General features: G+C 34.3%; 1 protein-coding gene, 1 long non-coding RNA gene and 1 pseudogene across 2 annotated transcripts; 1 reads left to right on the top strand and 2 right to left on the bottom strand.

The window, feature by feature from the left end:
• Positions 1-1,805: 1,805 nt before the first annotated feature.
• Positions 1,806-2,691, bottom strand: LOC130712269 (uncharacterized). Its single transcript, XM_057562102.1, has 4 exons — positions 2,563-2,691; positions 2,370-2,469; positions 2,024-2,120; positions 1,806-1,935 (listed from the first exon to the last, which is right to left on the bottom strand). The coding sequence occupies exons 1-4, from the start codon at positions 2,689-2,691 to the stop codon at positions 1,806-1,808; spliced, it is 456 nt and encodes a 151-aa protein (XP_057418085.1).
• Positions 2,692-4,824: 2,133 nt separating this feature from the next.
• LOC130711023 (pescadillo homolog) lies at positions 4,825-9,452 on the top strand (annotated as a pseudogene).
• A 7,127-nt stretch (positions 9,453-16,579) lies between these two features.
• On the bottom strand, positions 16,580-17,028 carry LOC130711024 (uncharacterized). The gene is made up of 2 exons (XR_009010539.1): positions 16,840-17,028; positions 16,580-16,752 (listed from the first exon to the last, which is right to left on the bottom strand). It is a non-coding gene; the product is annotated as an uncharacterized LOC130711024 (long non-coding RNA).
• Between the last annotated feature and the right edge of the window lie 233 nt (positions 17,029-17,261).

Below are 17,261 nucleotides of genomic sequence, written 5' to 3'. Positions count from 1 at the left end.
CCTCCCAAATGATCTTCATCTTCATCAAAACCAAACCCATTTTAATCTTCATTAACCTCCCCCATCCAGTGGTAATGGATCTACTGAAGAATCAGAACAAAATAACAAAAGAAAAACGATTTCTCAGCCCAGATCAGCTTCCGGTAAGAGATTTCTCTTCAATTTCTCAGCCTGCACCTCACAATTCAGCGATTCCACATGCTCAACAAGGTTCCGATACAAACCCTTGCTTTCCACCCTCTTCAATTCCAACTCTTCAGCCTCTCGCGTTTTCTCCTGCAACCTCTCCTCACATCAAACCTTCAAACACAAATCAAAATCTAGAAGACAAAACCCCAATCCCCACCACCACCATAACCAAGCATACAAAGAATTGAAAGGGGAAGAAAAGAAGAAATGGATCGGGTCAAAGGGTCCATGGAGCTCCGACGAAGACGAAGCGTTAACGAAGCTGGTTCAGATTCACGATCCAAGGAACTGGACGACGATTAGCAAATCGATTCCGGGTCGATCAGGGAAATTGTGTCGTCTGCGCCAGCTCTCGCCGGACGTGGAGCACTATCCGTTCACGCCGGAGGAGGACAGGGCCATCATCAGGGCGCATGCCAGGTTCGGTATCAAGTGGGTATAGCTTGAATTCTCCAGCTTCACGGTGGAGTTTTGATTCGTGGTCTCGTTGATGGAGCCCTCACCTGGGTTCCTCATTCTCGATCTCTCTCATCTCCCAACGCGGGGGGCCACATGGTTCACCGCCTTGTTCCAGCCAGGGAAGGAGCTCCGTTTTGTCGAGGCCTTTCCTGAACCGGCTAAGGATTTTGGGGTCGGTGGCGGAGAGGACTGGCAGTGGAGAAATCGCCGCCGGGAAGAGGAGAGTGATGAGGAGGAAGGTTCCAGAAGAAGAAGAAACGTCCATGGCGGTGGGTGATGATGTTGTTCATGAGAGAGAGATGAAGGAAGGGTGTTTCTATTAGATTTAGATGATGGTTCATCCCCTGCATTTAGATCTGGAATGCAATGAAGATGGTTAGATGGAAGAAAAATTAGGGTTTGGAATTGGTGTGTTTCTGTATAGGTGATTTAGGATTTGGGGTTAATTTGGGGAGGGGGAATTGATTTTGTTAATTAGATTTGGATTAGATTTGTTAAAAGGTTTTATTTTGGTTAATTGGGTTAAATTATTTGACATGTAATTTTTTTATTTTTTTTAAAATCCATGTCAGCTCACTTAATTGAGTCAGCATGACACTTCATCACTCGCCGGAGTTCCGGGCTCCGGCGAGGACCTACTCCACACACTTTCCAAACACGAGGACTTAAATTTTCAAATTTTCCGGGGAGGGACTAATTTCAGACGGCCACACAACCACAGGGACCAAGTAGAGGATTAACCCCACCCTTGTTTAAATGCATAGACCACCATCATGGACAATTCGATTATGTTGTACTAAAGAATATAACATTTTGAAATAAAATATAGAATTAAATGCATTGATTACATTCATATTTAAACATATTTGAAAACAATTTTTTTTTAAAATGAATTTTAATACAACAATTACAGATAAATAAATAAAAAATTTCTCCATTCATAAAATTGCTTAAATGCATTGACCACCATCATGGACCATTCGAATATGTTGTACTAAAGAATATTTCATTTAAGAATGAAATATAGCATTTAATGCATTAATTACATTCATATTTAAACTTATTTGAAAACGGGTTTTTTTAATAATGAATGGGTCGCAATTGCGGTGATAATACAATTCACGCGAAATTTAAGAATGGAATATAGCATTTAATGCTTAATTTATTCTCACCGCCTTTATCTTGCCACATTGCACAACCACAACAGCATTGGTTGCATCAACAGATGAAAGATAACCAACGACTTCAGCAACATATTTTCCAAAAAAAACACATTCAACCCGAACCCTAATCACAAAAATAGTTATTAAAATTAATTTTCGTATACATAAAATTAGGATCGATCAATTGAATAAGCAAAGAACATGAGGTGTACCCATCTTGGTCATGTTCAATAGTTATCCTTTTTTGTTTAGTACCATCTTTCTCGAACTCTTGTTCTCCACTTGCTCTAGCCAGAATTCCAATTACATCTGGTGAAATACAAAAAAAAATGTAAGGAAAATTAATAACAATTTTTCAAAAACTCAAAAGGCTACATAAGAGTTAATACCTATAAGGAATGATGTATCAAGGTCCTTATACATTATGTCACCAAGTGGAACGAAAGAGTACGGGGTTAAGTTGATAGCCTTGTTAGGAAGCAATCGTACAGTAGTCTGAATATCAAAGTTGATCTTGAATGGATGCTCGGTTGGGTGAAAAATCACGACCGCTTTCACCAACACCAAATAATGAAATCTGGTATACTTTTCCTTCAGTTAGCAAAGACTGAAATCGATAAATCAAAGTCTTCCTAACTGTAGCATGAATCTTACAGCCCTGAAATTTTAAAAGTTTACAAACTAAGCAATTTATGAATGCATTCGAAAGATTACATTAAATCTGAGTGATTCAAAAAAAAAAGTGTTATACCTTGTCATCCATAAGTATCATGTCCATTGAAAAGGGTATCTTTGAGCCATATAAGCTCGGACTTAGCCATAGACGATTGATTTTCGCAACAATTGTCCAGGTCTCTTTGGAGGCATCGATTTTGGCCATATCGTCGATTCTTGAAGCCATCAGAAGAAAGGTTAATTTCAAATATATCAAGTGCTGAAAAATGGATGGAATGATGGAGGAGAAATGTAACATAAGGGGGTATATATAGTTGAAATTAGGGTTAATGATGACTAAAGTTGTCAAGAATATTCCATTCCCAAATAGAATATGTATTTTTAATTCAAAAACAGTTTTATTAGGCAACCAAAAAATCAAGTGTATTAATTTACCAAGGTACATAGTTCGTACAGTATAGTACATACAACCGTATTTCTATTTAATGATTATACAAACATATAATCAACTTTATTTTGTGGTATTCCACACACGCAAATACTGTTTAATTATTTTGATTTTTTCGAAAATTAATGACTTTGTAATTAGGGAAATATTACTTACTTGGATTAGTTATTTTAGAATCATTAATCACCTTAATTATTGCTTTTAAATTGGAAACCATTAATTATAAATAAAGTTAATAACGTAATTTTGGCTCAGAATTAATTGCATGACTATTTGAATTTTTGGCCTAGGATTGATGTGTAATAAAATACTTTTAATTCAATTCAATTAAATTTATGTTAAATAATGAAATCAGCGTTTTCAGTTTTTTAAATATTAATTAGTATTAAATGTTGTATTATGATGTTTTTAAATATGTCAACGAATTAAATGTTTAAAATTGTCAATGATACATAATTAAATTAAGTGATGGTAATAAACGGTTATAATTAAACTGTTTAGAATTAATCAATGAAATTCGAAAAAGAATTTCCTTAAACAAATTTTCATTGCATTAAAATGTAATAAATTATTTCAAATGAGATTTAAAAAAACGGATATACCATTTATTTAATATTGCATTTAAGTCATTTTATGAGTGTAAATACAAATTAATTTAATTAAGTGGTTTATTTAAAGAATTTGAAGGAAACAAATAATTAATTGCAAAAAATAATTTCCTTAAATAGATAGCTAATGAATTTAATAAGTAATGTATTATTTAAAACGTTTTTTTCTTCATTTTAAAAAAGGAAATTATTTCAAAACATATTTGCACTGATTCACGTCATTAATTAGTTTATATAAAGTTTGTTATTAGGGAAATAAAACTCATTTGGATTAATTATTTTAGAATCATTAATCATCTTAATTGTTGTTTTAAAATTGGAAACCATGCAATTATAAATAAAGTTAGTAACGTAATTTTGGCTCAGAATTAATTGCATGACTATTTGAATTTTTGGCCTAGGATTGATGTGTAATAAAATACTTTTAAAACTATTTTAATGAATATGAGATGAAATTAGCAATAAGAAGGTTGATTTATAGGAAATGATTTTGAAAATTTCATTTAATGGGGGACAAACAAACCAATATATAGGGAAATCAGTGCAAATAATTAATTTGTGTGAGTTGCTGTGACTGTGACACTTGTCAGCCAGAGAGGGGGTGAGATGAAATTGATTCTTGGAATGACATGTGTATAATTGTTTTGGATAATGTTGTTCTTTTTACCCAAAATTTCAAAATATTGTGGCTGTGACACTTGTCAACCAATTCCTTGAAGGTCATTTTTGTAACTTTTACTGAAATTAAGTATATTGGTTGGACATATGAAGATAAGTAAATGCACATATAATATTTTTCCAATATTATATCTAATAATGTATGTATCTACTACTTCTTATTCTTCAGTTTGCTTTATACTATTCCTAAAAGACCTCCAATGGCGTTTCGCCACCTGTCCTGCTCTTTTAACGTATCTGTTTATTTTTTTTTCAACCGGAGCCTGGAAAACGACATCGTTTTACACTCTACATTGTTTCTCTCCCTCTTCTCCAACTCGAGAGCTTCCCCGTTCCGCCTTTATCCTCCCCGGAATCCATGGGGTTGTGTCGTCCCCTTTCCTTTCTGTGATCCTTCCCCATGCAAACCCGTCCTTTTCCCCCAATTTCTTGCTTCCCCCACTGTATCAACGTCACCAATTTCCCTCGTGCCATCTGTTTTTGACGTCACTGGTCATAGAAGATTTCCTTCCACGATCTCCGGCGCCTTCACATGGCTTCTTCGGCGTTGGCCATCACGTCGGCCCATCAACCATTACATAGGTAAGGCATCGTTACAGTTCTTTCTTGAACTTCACTACACTGTAGCTTAGCACCTCTTTATACGTTTCATCCTAATTTCGTCCTTTTTACGAATTTTTTATCTAATATTGTTGATTACATGTGCATTTTTTTGGGGGATTTGGTATAGCTTTTTCATCTGTCGTTCCATTCTCATGTGAATTTGGGACTAGGTTTGTAGAGGTTTAGGGTTATAGGTGGAAGGTTGCACACAACCTTTTCTCATTTGAATGTTTCCTCAAATTTGCCTATAAATACTCACACAACACTTCCTCTACCACCATTCACACAACCCTCACCCCACCACAATTCACTCCACCACATTTCACATAAGTGGTAATAAGGACCAACGCACATTCATTTTGTGGGTGATATCTGTGTCTGGTAAGAACAGTAGTCTCTATATTTGTTATACTTCATGTTATCTAAATAATTTTTGGAGACTATGTATGTGTTGTGTTCGACTTCGATGTATGAATATCAATTGATATAAGATAAAAAATAGAAAAATCATTGTGTGAGAAAGGTGTTTATTTTTACCCCCTTCTTAAAAGGGAGCAAAACTTATACTCTTGAGAGAGAGAGAGAGAGAAGTATGAAACTTTTTGTTGTGGGTTCTGGAAATAGTGTTAGATTTTTGTTAGTTTTTTTTTATTGAAAAGCCTTATCATCTGTTAGTGGGGTTATCTACATAGCTTTTTTTTCCATGGGAACTTGGAAGGTATTTCAAGGAATCCTTCAAACCATTTGAAGCTTTGATTCTGTGCTGGTACGAAGCATTCCAGGTTATATTGCAAATTGGTGTATTTGGCTGTGGAGGAAATGATCATTGCTTCTGTATCTAGGTGATTTGGTGGATATGGCCTTGGGAAATGAATATGTTTCTAGATACTGTGGTCATGAAATGCATATGTTAATTTGTTGGCTTTGGTTACCCTTGGTGTTGGCTTATGTTACTGAATTGTTAGGTCCTAGCTTATACTGTCAAGAAAGCTTTCTGGCCAAATAAGAATAGAAATGACAGACTATAAAGCCAATTTGTTTGTGATCCTGTGTTTTTGGGATTCTATAGAAAGCTTTTGTAATGTTTTTAATCTAAATTTGTACATGGTATGGATATGGATATGGATTATGGATTGATTATATTGCTTGTGCAGGCCATGCTAAGTTTTCTGCAATTATACAAGGTCAGTTTCGTATTCATGTTTCTATTTAGTATTGTCATTCTGTTCACCCATTGATATATGTCATCTCAATTAATAGGACTATTAATCTAAATATTTGAATCATGTTGTATTAAATAAGTTCAAGTGTTCAACTGTTGTGTCAGGGTCATGTATAAACCCAATTTAGTTAACCAAACTGACATACATCTCCTAATTGATTTAGTTAGTTTTTTTTCCTGATTTGTTAAACTTATTTAATGAATTTCCGCAGCCTCTTCTCAGTTTTGTTAATTTCCGGCTCTATCATTCTATAAATTTGAAGTACCCCCATACTCGATCCTCAGTTGGAAGCTTTGGCAACAGGTACCATTTACTCAACTTAAATTGAACTTTAGAAATTTGAATTGCTACTAATATCATATGTTTCTGCTGACCAATTTTCTTTTCAAATTATGCAGATCTATATGCACTGTCAAGATATGCCAATGCTGATCCCAAACCCTCTTTATTGAATTCCAAAGCTTCTCATTTAGCTGGATCTGAACAAGTGGAATCCAAGCAAAATAGGGCTGTAACTGAAAAAGAACATTCTGAACTAAGACTTGCTCAACTTCAGCATCAACTTCCTTCTAATGAACCTGGTGCACTAATGCAACTGGTTGACGAAGTCGCAGGTCATGAAGTTGAAGAGGACCTATATACATTAGAATGTAAAAGTCTCTTTAAAAATATGAAATTCTTCTTGAGTAGAGAGGTAAGAACTTTTGATAGTCTTAACAAGCACCATATTAATTAAATTTATTGTGTCCGTAAATAGTTGGCATTCGAGCACAAAGCATGTGCCAGGTGTCATTTTTATTTAAATTTAAGAAAGTAAGAGAGTCAATATATGGATTAGTGATGCTAGAGAAGATATGTTATAGGCTCACCTTTAACTGATAGGCTCAGCGGGAAGGAGACAAATCTAAGGCTAAACAAGGAGGAAATTAAAGCGGAACCACTGTTAATCTATGTGTTTATATAAGTCTAAGGTGGGTTTATTTTGTAAGATTGTTTTTTAATCTCATTTTTTAGCTGTTCGAAAGATAGGACCTTTCCTAAAGGTGAGGTGGTTCTGCTGCTTCATTTTTTCTAGGATGTTTTTCATGTGACTGGTTTCACTTTAAATCAAAGAAAGGAAATACATTTGAAGCTGAATTTTCCCCCCTTCAAAATGCTCATCATTTTCTTCTTGATTAAACTCTAAAATTTCATTTCACTTAGAGTTATTCTGATTTTTCATTCTTGATTTATCAGACAATGCAAGAACAATATTACTGACTCTATTGTCATGGGAAGTTAACTTTTATACTTCAGAAGTACAAGGAGGGGAAGATGGCACAAGTTGTCCCTGCATCTCCACTCTATTTTCCTATTGGTATGTTTGTCTATTTCTTAGTCATACTCACAAGAGTTAATTGGTTTGGTGTGTCAGATAAGCTGTTTTTTATGATTTGTAGTTGAAAGTGTTGTTGTTTCCCTGTTGCATTATTTTTTCCTAATCTTATTCTAAAGTTTCCCAATCTGCTGATCTAATCATCCAATGTATGCCCACTTTGATGCTTTTATAGTTGGAGTTCTTATGACTATTAAAGTTGAAAGGCTTAAAGTTTCATATTGGAGAACTCAACAATCATACCTCATTGCTTGAAAGGTTTGTGTTATATTGATCTATCCAACTATGAAATCCTAAATTAGTTTCCAACTATGCTACAAAGAGAATGGGAGAACATGGCAAGTAGAGAAACCAAATTTTAGAATAGGAGACACCTCATGTCATGTACCATTTTATTCCATGTTTCTATATAAGATCATTACTTTAGAGAACGTGAATACACTTGCTAAGTTGCTAAACATTCTGTTTGCCTCCTATGGTTACTAATATTTTGAGGTTTAACTTTTGTTGGTAGAAAATATTAAAAGAAGGGAGGGAAGAAGGTTAGGTAGGAAAAAATTATGTAAAGAGTGTTTTAGGTTGGTTGGTCATTCCTAAGGGTGGACTTCTCTCACTTGAAGAAAGTGTTATTTGCTGGTCTTTGCTGCTTTACACATTGAAATTAGAATGAGTGAACTTTTAATTGGTGTTTACCAATTTATTAATTCTAAATTCTAATCCACTTGATTTTAAATTATATTTAGTTCTTTTACGTCACCTTCTATGTACTTCATCATTTTATTTTGCTCATGATTTATGATTTCTTTGTTTACTTCAATTTCTGAATTGTTCAAATTGAAGATATTTGGTTCTTAGCTTTTATTCTTGATAATTGTATATGACTCTAAAATCTATATAATGGATATTTCACCTTAACAACTCCACTAATTGGAGAAGTGATGACTTCTCCTTGGTAGTTGCTCGGAACACAGGGGCATCTCCTTAACAACCTATAGTATTAATCAAACTCCCCAAAAGTCAATCTCATCTAGCTAACTGCTTTCAAAACTTTATGCTTGACTGTGTTTTTTTGGGTTACTTTTTTAAGCAAGAAAACAACTTTTGATAATGGGACTGATAGTTTTGTCTGAGTTTCATTTTTCTTGATTTTCAGTGAAGAGGAAACTAAGAAGATTTTTTTTTTCCAGTATTTCTCGTGATTGTGAGATGAGATGTACTCTGGACTTGGATGCAAGATTGATGAGGAGACATTTGATAAGCTAGAAGGTCTGTAATAAAAGTATTGTATGTATTTGCCTCAGTAATTCTTTCTGTTGCAATTGTGTTTGATCTTTTTTTCTATTTCAATAGGGTTGCCTGTAGTTTTGTGTGTTCTCTTGGATTATATGTTGATCCTGATGAGCATCTAAGATGTGTTGATTTAAGTCTTGAGCTTTTATTTTTCTCCCTCTTATTACCATTCATGTTTGCGCACCCACCATTTTTCTTGCAACAATTGGATAATTAGGTTGATAATATACATGTTTACTTTTTTTGAGTGTCAAGCTGAGATTCTTCTAGAAGTGAAAAAAAATAAAGTTATCTGATACCTGTACAAGTGTCCATCCATATTATAGAGGCTGAATGTGCTGTTAAGATTTTATGTTTATCTTGGCGTTTTATATTTGGCCTCTTATTATATTACTTTTCAGTCTTACTATACCTGTAGAAGCCTGATTCTTTTGTGGTCCATTACTGTGACTATTATCTAAGGTTTTTTTTTAAGCACTATTGTCTAAAGTTGACACTTGCCTAATGTTGCTGGTGTATGTGAATTACATGTGAATGGAGAGACCCATACAGAAGCCACCAGCTAGGTTCTCAAATTCTGAGTTTATGTGAAGTCCCTAACATTTACTTTCCTTAGATTGTTGTCGTATGGTTAGGAAAAGATGTATTAGTTTTAACTTTGTGTTCAATGTTTTAGTTGTAGTAATGTGTGACTAAAACAATTTATTTTTCCTTATGTAATGGCGAATGTTCCTCTAATTGTTGATTAATCAATAACTGTTAAAGATAAATTAATTCATACCCAAGTATTTATCATTTATAACAAACTTATTCTGCATCTGCATTTGTTGAGAGAAACATAAATTATACTCCATATATTTAAAATGATATTTTAAATTGGATTAAGTTATAGATTTGTATTAAATTTGCACAAATATTTATTTATGTTCCATTCTCTTAATCATCTGTAGATAATGGACATTAATATTAGATAACATCGATTTTTATAAGGTGACCCATAATGTGGACCACTTTTAAAGTAGTCTAATTTTAGACCACTTTTTTTAACCTGCTATAACAGGTCAACACATCTTTTTTTAAAGATATTTAATATATGACAAATTTTTGATGATATTTTTTCTTAAAAAAAATAATGTGTTGACCTGCTATACCCAGTCAAAGTAGGTGGTGTAAAATTAAACCACCAAAAAATGGTGCATATTAGGTTCCTTTTTATAAATGTGTGAATTTTTCAACAACGAATTTCTTAGAAACATAAAGCAATAGTTTATTTTACGATTGTTCTTGATCATTTAATATCCATGTAGAAGGAGCATCGATATCCATTCCTTATTTTAAATGCAAATTTGGTATATTCAAAAGGAACACAATCAATACATTCACAGCAATAGTGAAACCAAATTTTCTCTTAGTTGTTACGTTCCTACTTAACTGTCCAGGAAGAGAAGAAACACACATATTAAGAGTGCAATTAATTTTGTTACTTTTCATAAAAAGTATTATTTGTTTTCCTATTTCACCCTTTAAATTGTATTTTATCTTTCCTCATTTATCGTTCCTGCAATGACATTTCTTGGAAAAACATCATTTAATGCTCTCTTGAAACTCTAAGTGGACATATATATAGGAACAAATTTTTTTCTCCAAAGTGGACAGTTAATAAGGAACGAAGGTAGTACATTCCATATGTTTATATGATTCTATACCAAGCATTCGACTCAAACAATTTATACAAGATGTTACTAACAACATTGTCTTCAAGAATTTTTTTTCAAAAGATTCACAACAATTAGTTTGTATGATTTTCTAATTTTTTTTCTCTCTAAGGATGGGTACTAATTGAATAAACCAACATTTGAGCAACATAATAACTGTAAAGGGCGAACCAATATATACCTTATTCATACTTCTTTATATGAATTATTTGTTTATCTTTTACATGCAAAATTGCGCTGGAAATCACACCCACAAGCTTCATAATAACTGTAAAGGGTGAACCAAACTTAATATTGCAGCGCTATTCAATTAATGTCTATGTAAAATGAAAAGATGAAACATAAAGGAAAGATAACAATAACATATAAGTGTTTCACTAATTAAAATTGTATGTCTTAATAAATACATCATTGTATTATTCAATGTATAACAAATAGTCAATAATCATAATTAACAATTGATTTGGTAAAAAATTACCCGTGCATCGCACGGGCAAACGGGCTCTATCCTAGTGTGATATAAACTTGACTTTCCATTAGTGATAATTAATTATTTATTTGATATGTAATACTTCCAGTTGTATATTAACACCAAAATATAATAGTATTTTACTAAGACAATACAAAGTAAAATTAATTCAAAAAATTGTTAATTATGATAACAACTTGGGAATTAAATTTAGAAATTATTGTAGCCGAAAAAAAAATTAGAAATTATTAAAAATACCTTCAATTATTAACTATCACATTCAAATACAATTTTTGTATTAAAGGTATAAATTGGTATAAAAAATTTATATCAAGTTTTTCTATTAAATTTTCAAATAATAATAAATATATCATATCAACAACGTGTAACAAAAATGGTGGATAATTGAGGTCCTCAAACATCTAGTCATCAACTAAAAAATATATTATTTTTAAAATATTTAATTAGTTCCTATCTTCACATTTAACTTTTACATTATATCATTATATATTAAACTGTGGTATCTTTTTTACAGCTGTTATATCTTACATTATATTTTATAAATTTATAATATTTTTCAGTCATAAATAATATAATATATTTATTAAAATGTTTAATTTTTCTAAGAATCTAGATATGCCCCACTCAACAAGAGGTGATACTCTATATGATCCCGATACACTATAAATAATGAGCAAGACACACTAGAGATCTTGTGAGAAAACAATATATATATATATATATATATATATATATATATATATATATATATATATATATATATATATATATATATATATATATATATATATATATATATATATATAGAACTTGAAAACCTTCAAAATGGTGGCGTACATCTATCCATCTCAGCTCTTGACTATATTCCTTGCTTTGATTTTGGTTTCAGGTATGGTGTAAAACATTTATTTGATTTCATGATGCATTCTAAAGAACAATTTACCAACTAAAATTCAAATATGATATATAATTTAAATATTATTATCTAGTGATAAAAAATAAAAACATTTGTCTTGTGTTGTAAATTAAGTAGTATTTAATAAGTTTTTTAGGAGATTTAATGTTTATAAATTTTATCGGCAGATGCACCCAACATATTAGATGATAAATGATAATTTGCTATTTCATAAAGTCATATTGGGTGGTTATATATCTACTTCTCTGAGGTGTGTTGGATTTTTTGTTTTCTAATTCTTTTAAGGTGTTGGGCTGTGTTTTTTGTTTTGTTACATGGGGATGCCTTGGGAGGAATTTTGTGTTTATCTGTGATTTCATCTGAAAAAAGTTGTTCTCATGAACTATTAAGTTATATAATTATTTTTTATTATATATATATAAACTATTTGTGCATTAAAATTTAAATTTTCTTTATGATAGATGCAGGACTAGCGATAGGTTTTGAGATTAATGACTTTGATCCTCCAGGCTTAAAATGCTTTGGACACGGTTGTAACTCAAATGTAAAATGCAATCAGCTGTGCCATATCTTCGGATACAAGAGTGGGGGCACGTGTTATGGCTTCATCTTTCCTGTAGTTGACACGCGATGTTGTTGTAATAAGTGATGAGATATTTTTTCTGAGTAATGATGGTTAGTATGATATGAAAGTTAAGAATGTTATTTTGGACTATTAATAGTTATATAAGATGGTAGTATTTATCAAAACTGCAAATTTTAATCAGTTTCTCTCTCCACTTTTATCTGTTTATAGTAATTCGTTTGATTTGTTTAAAGATTTCTTCGTAAGATATAGCAACACTCATTTTTTATTTAATGAAATAAAATATTGTTAGCCCAAAATATTTGGCCCAAAACGCATGAGGCAGTCGAAAATGGACCAAAGGAATTAAGAAAAAACGCCAAGTTAAAGAGGTAGTCGAATTCGACAAAGGGACACTGGTAACCGTTGCTACAAACACGGGCATATTTAACACGTGCAGCATTGACTGAGAAGGCTGAGTACGTGGCCAATAAGCAGTTGAAGCAGTTGAAGAACACGATCTCCACAACTATGCAGGGAACTTCCGGGGCAAGCATCAGATCGTGGGGGGAAATCAGACCCACTAACCCATACAATAAGGAAGAAAACCGCCAAGGACACGCGGGACATGAAGCTCTATAAATAGGAGAATCCAATTCAGAAAAGGGGTTCCCAACTCGGCTCTAAAACATCACTAAAAAAGCTCTCATGTCCGCATCAATGAGACTCAACGAGCCTAACGTGATCATGGAGGAGTATGTTGCCGAACCAGCTGTTTACAATTTCTGCACTTAGATTTTCGAATTTGTTGTCGTTGTTACTTTCGTTAGATTTGCTGTCGAACTTATGAGTTTGGATTTATGTAAAGCTTTTCTCAATTAGTGAATTTTATCCTCAAGCACTTTTGATTGCCTTGTGTTTTGTCTTCGAATTTTTATTTTTTTTTATCCCTTGACACACGGTTGTCGAAAAACTCAATTTCACAAGCGCTTTGACAATACGTTTTCCCAAAAGAGCCCTTAATTCGCAAAAATCTTAAACTTTTTCCAATTGAACTTGGAAGATGTTTGTTTACCAAATATCACGGTAAACACAGAGACAGATTTGATTCCCCATGACATGGTCTTATCAGACTATGAAGGCAAAACCAGCACATCCATGGGTGCGATCATGCTGAATATAACAGTGGGGACAGTAAGTAGATCGACCTTGTTCATTGTTGTGCCTTCAAAGGCCAACTACAACCTTTTATTAGGCAGAGAATGGATCCATGGAGTAGGGGCAGTGCCTTCTACCCTACATCAGAGAATCTCCATATGAAAAGCAGATGGAGTTGTCGAGAATGTGCAAGCTGACCAAAGTTAAATTGATAAAGAAAAAAAAAGGATAAACTAGACTATAAAACATAAAGAGATTTCAAGTGTAAAGGTTTTTTATTGGCTTAAATGCACTTTTGGACCCCCAAGTTTATATAATCTGCGATTGTTGACCCTGATCTTATTTTTCTACGAATGGAGACCCTAATCTTTTAAAATGTTGCACCGTTTACCCTTCCGTCCAAATCCGTCAAAAACTTGACAGAACCCACTTACCTGGCCTTCCGACGGAAGGGTAAACAGTGCAACGTTTTAAAAGATTAGGGTCTCCATTCAAACTAAAAATAAGATCAGGGTCAACAATCGCAAAAAATGTAAACTTAAGGGTCCAAAAGTGCATTTAAGCCATTTTTTTAAATCCCCCTTTTATCCACGTGGAAGGCCATATCAGCGTGTTCCGTCATGTTTTTGAGGATTTGGACAGAAGGGTAAACGGTGCAGCGTTTTGAAAGAATAGGGTTCCCATTCGTAGAAAAAAAAGATAAGGGTTGACAATCGCAAAAAGTTAAAACATGAGGGTCCAAAAGTACATTTAAGCCTTTTTTATTTTACGTAAGCCAAAGTTGATATATATATATATATGGGAATACTATGGGTACTCCAACCATTACAAAAGGCAAAGAAGTTAGCAAAGAACCAACTTCTAAATAAATCAGCATGAGGAGAAAAACTCACGTAGGAGCAAACCAAATCCCACTCAAAACAGATACTAACAAAATAGAACTAGTTCCCCACTAAATTTGTAAACAAATTAAGAAGTCCCAGTGGCAATCCTTGTGCTAATAGCTCCACGGAATCTGCAATAGGAAGAGCCAGGAAGGTACAACAGCGAAAGTAGGAATAGTGCTTCCAGACAGATAATATAAAAACCAGAATATGGCACACTGATTACAGGGCAGCAATAAGATGAGCTGGTTGCACTTGCCATTCATAGAGCGAGCAATGGAAGGTCTTTTTCCTTCCTCTGAGCCAGCTCCATGATCTAAATTGGATCCCATCCAGCACCTTATCAATGTCCAATTGATCATTCCTGAAGATGCGTCCATTCCTGAGGTTCCATAATGCCCAAATTATCGTAGTCCAGACCACCCAAGCACCTTATTTTTGTGAATTAGACCTCCATGGGTAAATGTGCTGCAGGAAATGTTCTTTCCCATCCTTTGGAAGAACCGTGGAAAATCCAAACCACTTATAACAAGTCATCCAAACATTCCATGCTCGTAGATGGTACAAATACTTGCAGAACATTCAATAGCTGATTGAGAAGCTCCACCTCGAAGTCTCTTAAGGCTCTTCTCCAAGTAAAGTGCAAACCCCAAGCTCCATTTTGCCAAGATCCCATCTCTTTGATAGAGTGCTCCTTTTGTGTTGACAAAGAATGCAGCTTTGGAAATCTGTCACTCAGTTTCAGATTATTAAGCCACACATCAGACCAAAAGAAAGTGTCATTACTTTCTTCTATTTTTCTACGCAATTGATCCTCAAACCACGAATCATTCCCTTGTGGGAAGCACATGATTTTCAGGTCTTGCCACCACGAAGAAGCTTTAGATACATTTGGGCCCTTATACTTTGCACAAAGCACCTTATGCCACAAGCTGTCTTTCTCATTCAAATACCTCCATCTCCATTTTCCTATTAGTGCTTTATTGAATCGTCCCCAATCCTTGATTCCCAAACCTCCCTCTTCCTTAGGGTTGCATATTTTTCTCCCAACTTATCCAAGCTATTTTATTGTTATCTTCTCCTCCACCCCACAGAAATCTTCTCAAGATTTTATGACAAGTGTTAATTACAATCATTGGTGCCTTAAAGAATGATAGGAAAAACAATTGGAGTGATGATAGAACACTCTTTATCAAACAAATCCTTCCTCCAAAAGAGAGCACTTTGTTCTTCCAAGGAGCTAATCTCTTCTTTATCCTTGATACCACCGGGTCCCAAAAAGCCACCCTTCTTGGGTTTCCTCCGACCGGTAACCTAAGGTATTTAAAGGTAATGCCCTCGATCCTACAATGCAGTGTATTAGCAAAGCCTCTCAGAATCTGATTCCCCATTGCAATCCCAATCAATTTGCTCTTAAAAAAGTTGACCTTCAGACCAGAAGTCAATTCAAAACATCTTAAAACACATTTTAAGGTTAGAGTATTATGTGGCGTTGCATCACCAATAAAGAGTGTGTCGTCTGCAAACTGTACCATTAAGATCTCCACTTCTTGATGCATACCCAACCTGAATCCTATGAATTTATTGAGGTGAACCGCCCTCTTGAGGAGGCCATTTAAGCCTTCCGCAACCACTAGAAAGAGAAATGGTGCTAACGGATCTCCATATCGTGTAATCCCTTCCACATTTTAAATTCCGGTCCAGGGCTACCATTAACCAAAACAGAAACTGAATTGGATTCCAAGCAACCTTAAGTCCAGTTGATCCACCGGCTACAAAAATTCATCCTTTGTAACATATATAAGAGAAAATCCCATCTTACAGAGTCATACGCCTTCTCATAGTCCACCTTGAAGATAATTGTTGGCTTTCTTTTCTTCTTTGCTTCATCAACAACTTCATTGACAATCAAAACACAGTCCAACATATTCCTCCCTCCAAAGAAAGCAAATTGATTCAAATCAATCAACTTAGGCAGCACTAATTGACAATCAAAACATTGTCCAACATATTCCTCCCTTCAAGTCTAGAGGTACTGGCTGTAGAGCAAAACAGACCAGCGAAACCCAGCAGTGGCAAAAACTTTAGAGAGTATGATGATAAACAAGCATTCACCCACTTAGAGAGTTCTCGCAAAAAATACCAAAAACTTTGTTTTTTTTTTGAAAATGGATAATATATTAAATCAAAACGCCATAGAAGCTAATACATCCGAAGTCACCAAAAGGTCCAATTCCGGGGGAACCTCCTCAATCCAAACAACGTTGGAAAATTTTGAGGAGTTCTTAGCCAAGAAATCAGCCACACTGTTTCCTGAACGGCGAACAAAAGACAAATCAAAACTAGTAAAGAAAGAGACCATGTCTCGACAATCATTCAAACCAGAAAATAAATAAGAACCTCCTGGCCTATTCTTCTTCCAAGCCTCAAATAATTGGAGACAATCTGTTTCGAACACCACCCGGAAGAATCCAAGGTCCTTAGCCAAAGATACGCACCATCGGAACGCTAGTGCTTCAGGCATTAATGCAGAAGCTGCACTTATAGAGTCAAGAGCAGCCGCGGCCATAACATCACCATTGTTATTCCTAGCGATCATACCAAATCCTGCACCACTTGTAGCTGTCCAAGAGGCGTCGAAATTGAGCTTTATTGTGTTGCCAATCGGTCTTCGCCAAACTATCAGAGTCCTCCACGCGAGCTGGAGCTGCTGCCTCAATACCGCTGCTGTTCGCGCATATCAGCGCCTGAACCCGGTGCAGCAACACCTCAAAGCTGGCCGGTACGCCGTTATGAACCAGATGAACTAAAAACTTTGTTAA

Source organism: Lotus japonicus, chromosome 4 (genome assembly GCF_012489685.1).
Source record: "Lotus japonicus ecotype B-129 chromosome 4, LjGifu_v1.2".
Classification (NCBI taxonomy): Eukaryota; Viridiplantae; Streptophyta; class Magnoliopsida; order Fabales; family Fabaceae; genus Lotus; species Lotus japonicus.
The sequence above is the reverse complement of the archived record's forward strand: the minus strand, read 5'-3'. Positions and strand labels throughout refer to the sequence as shown.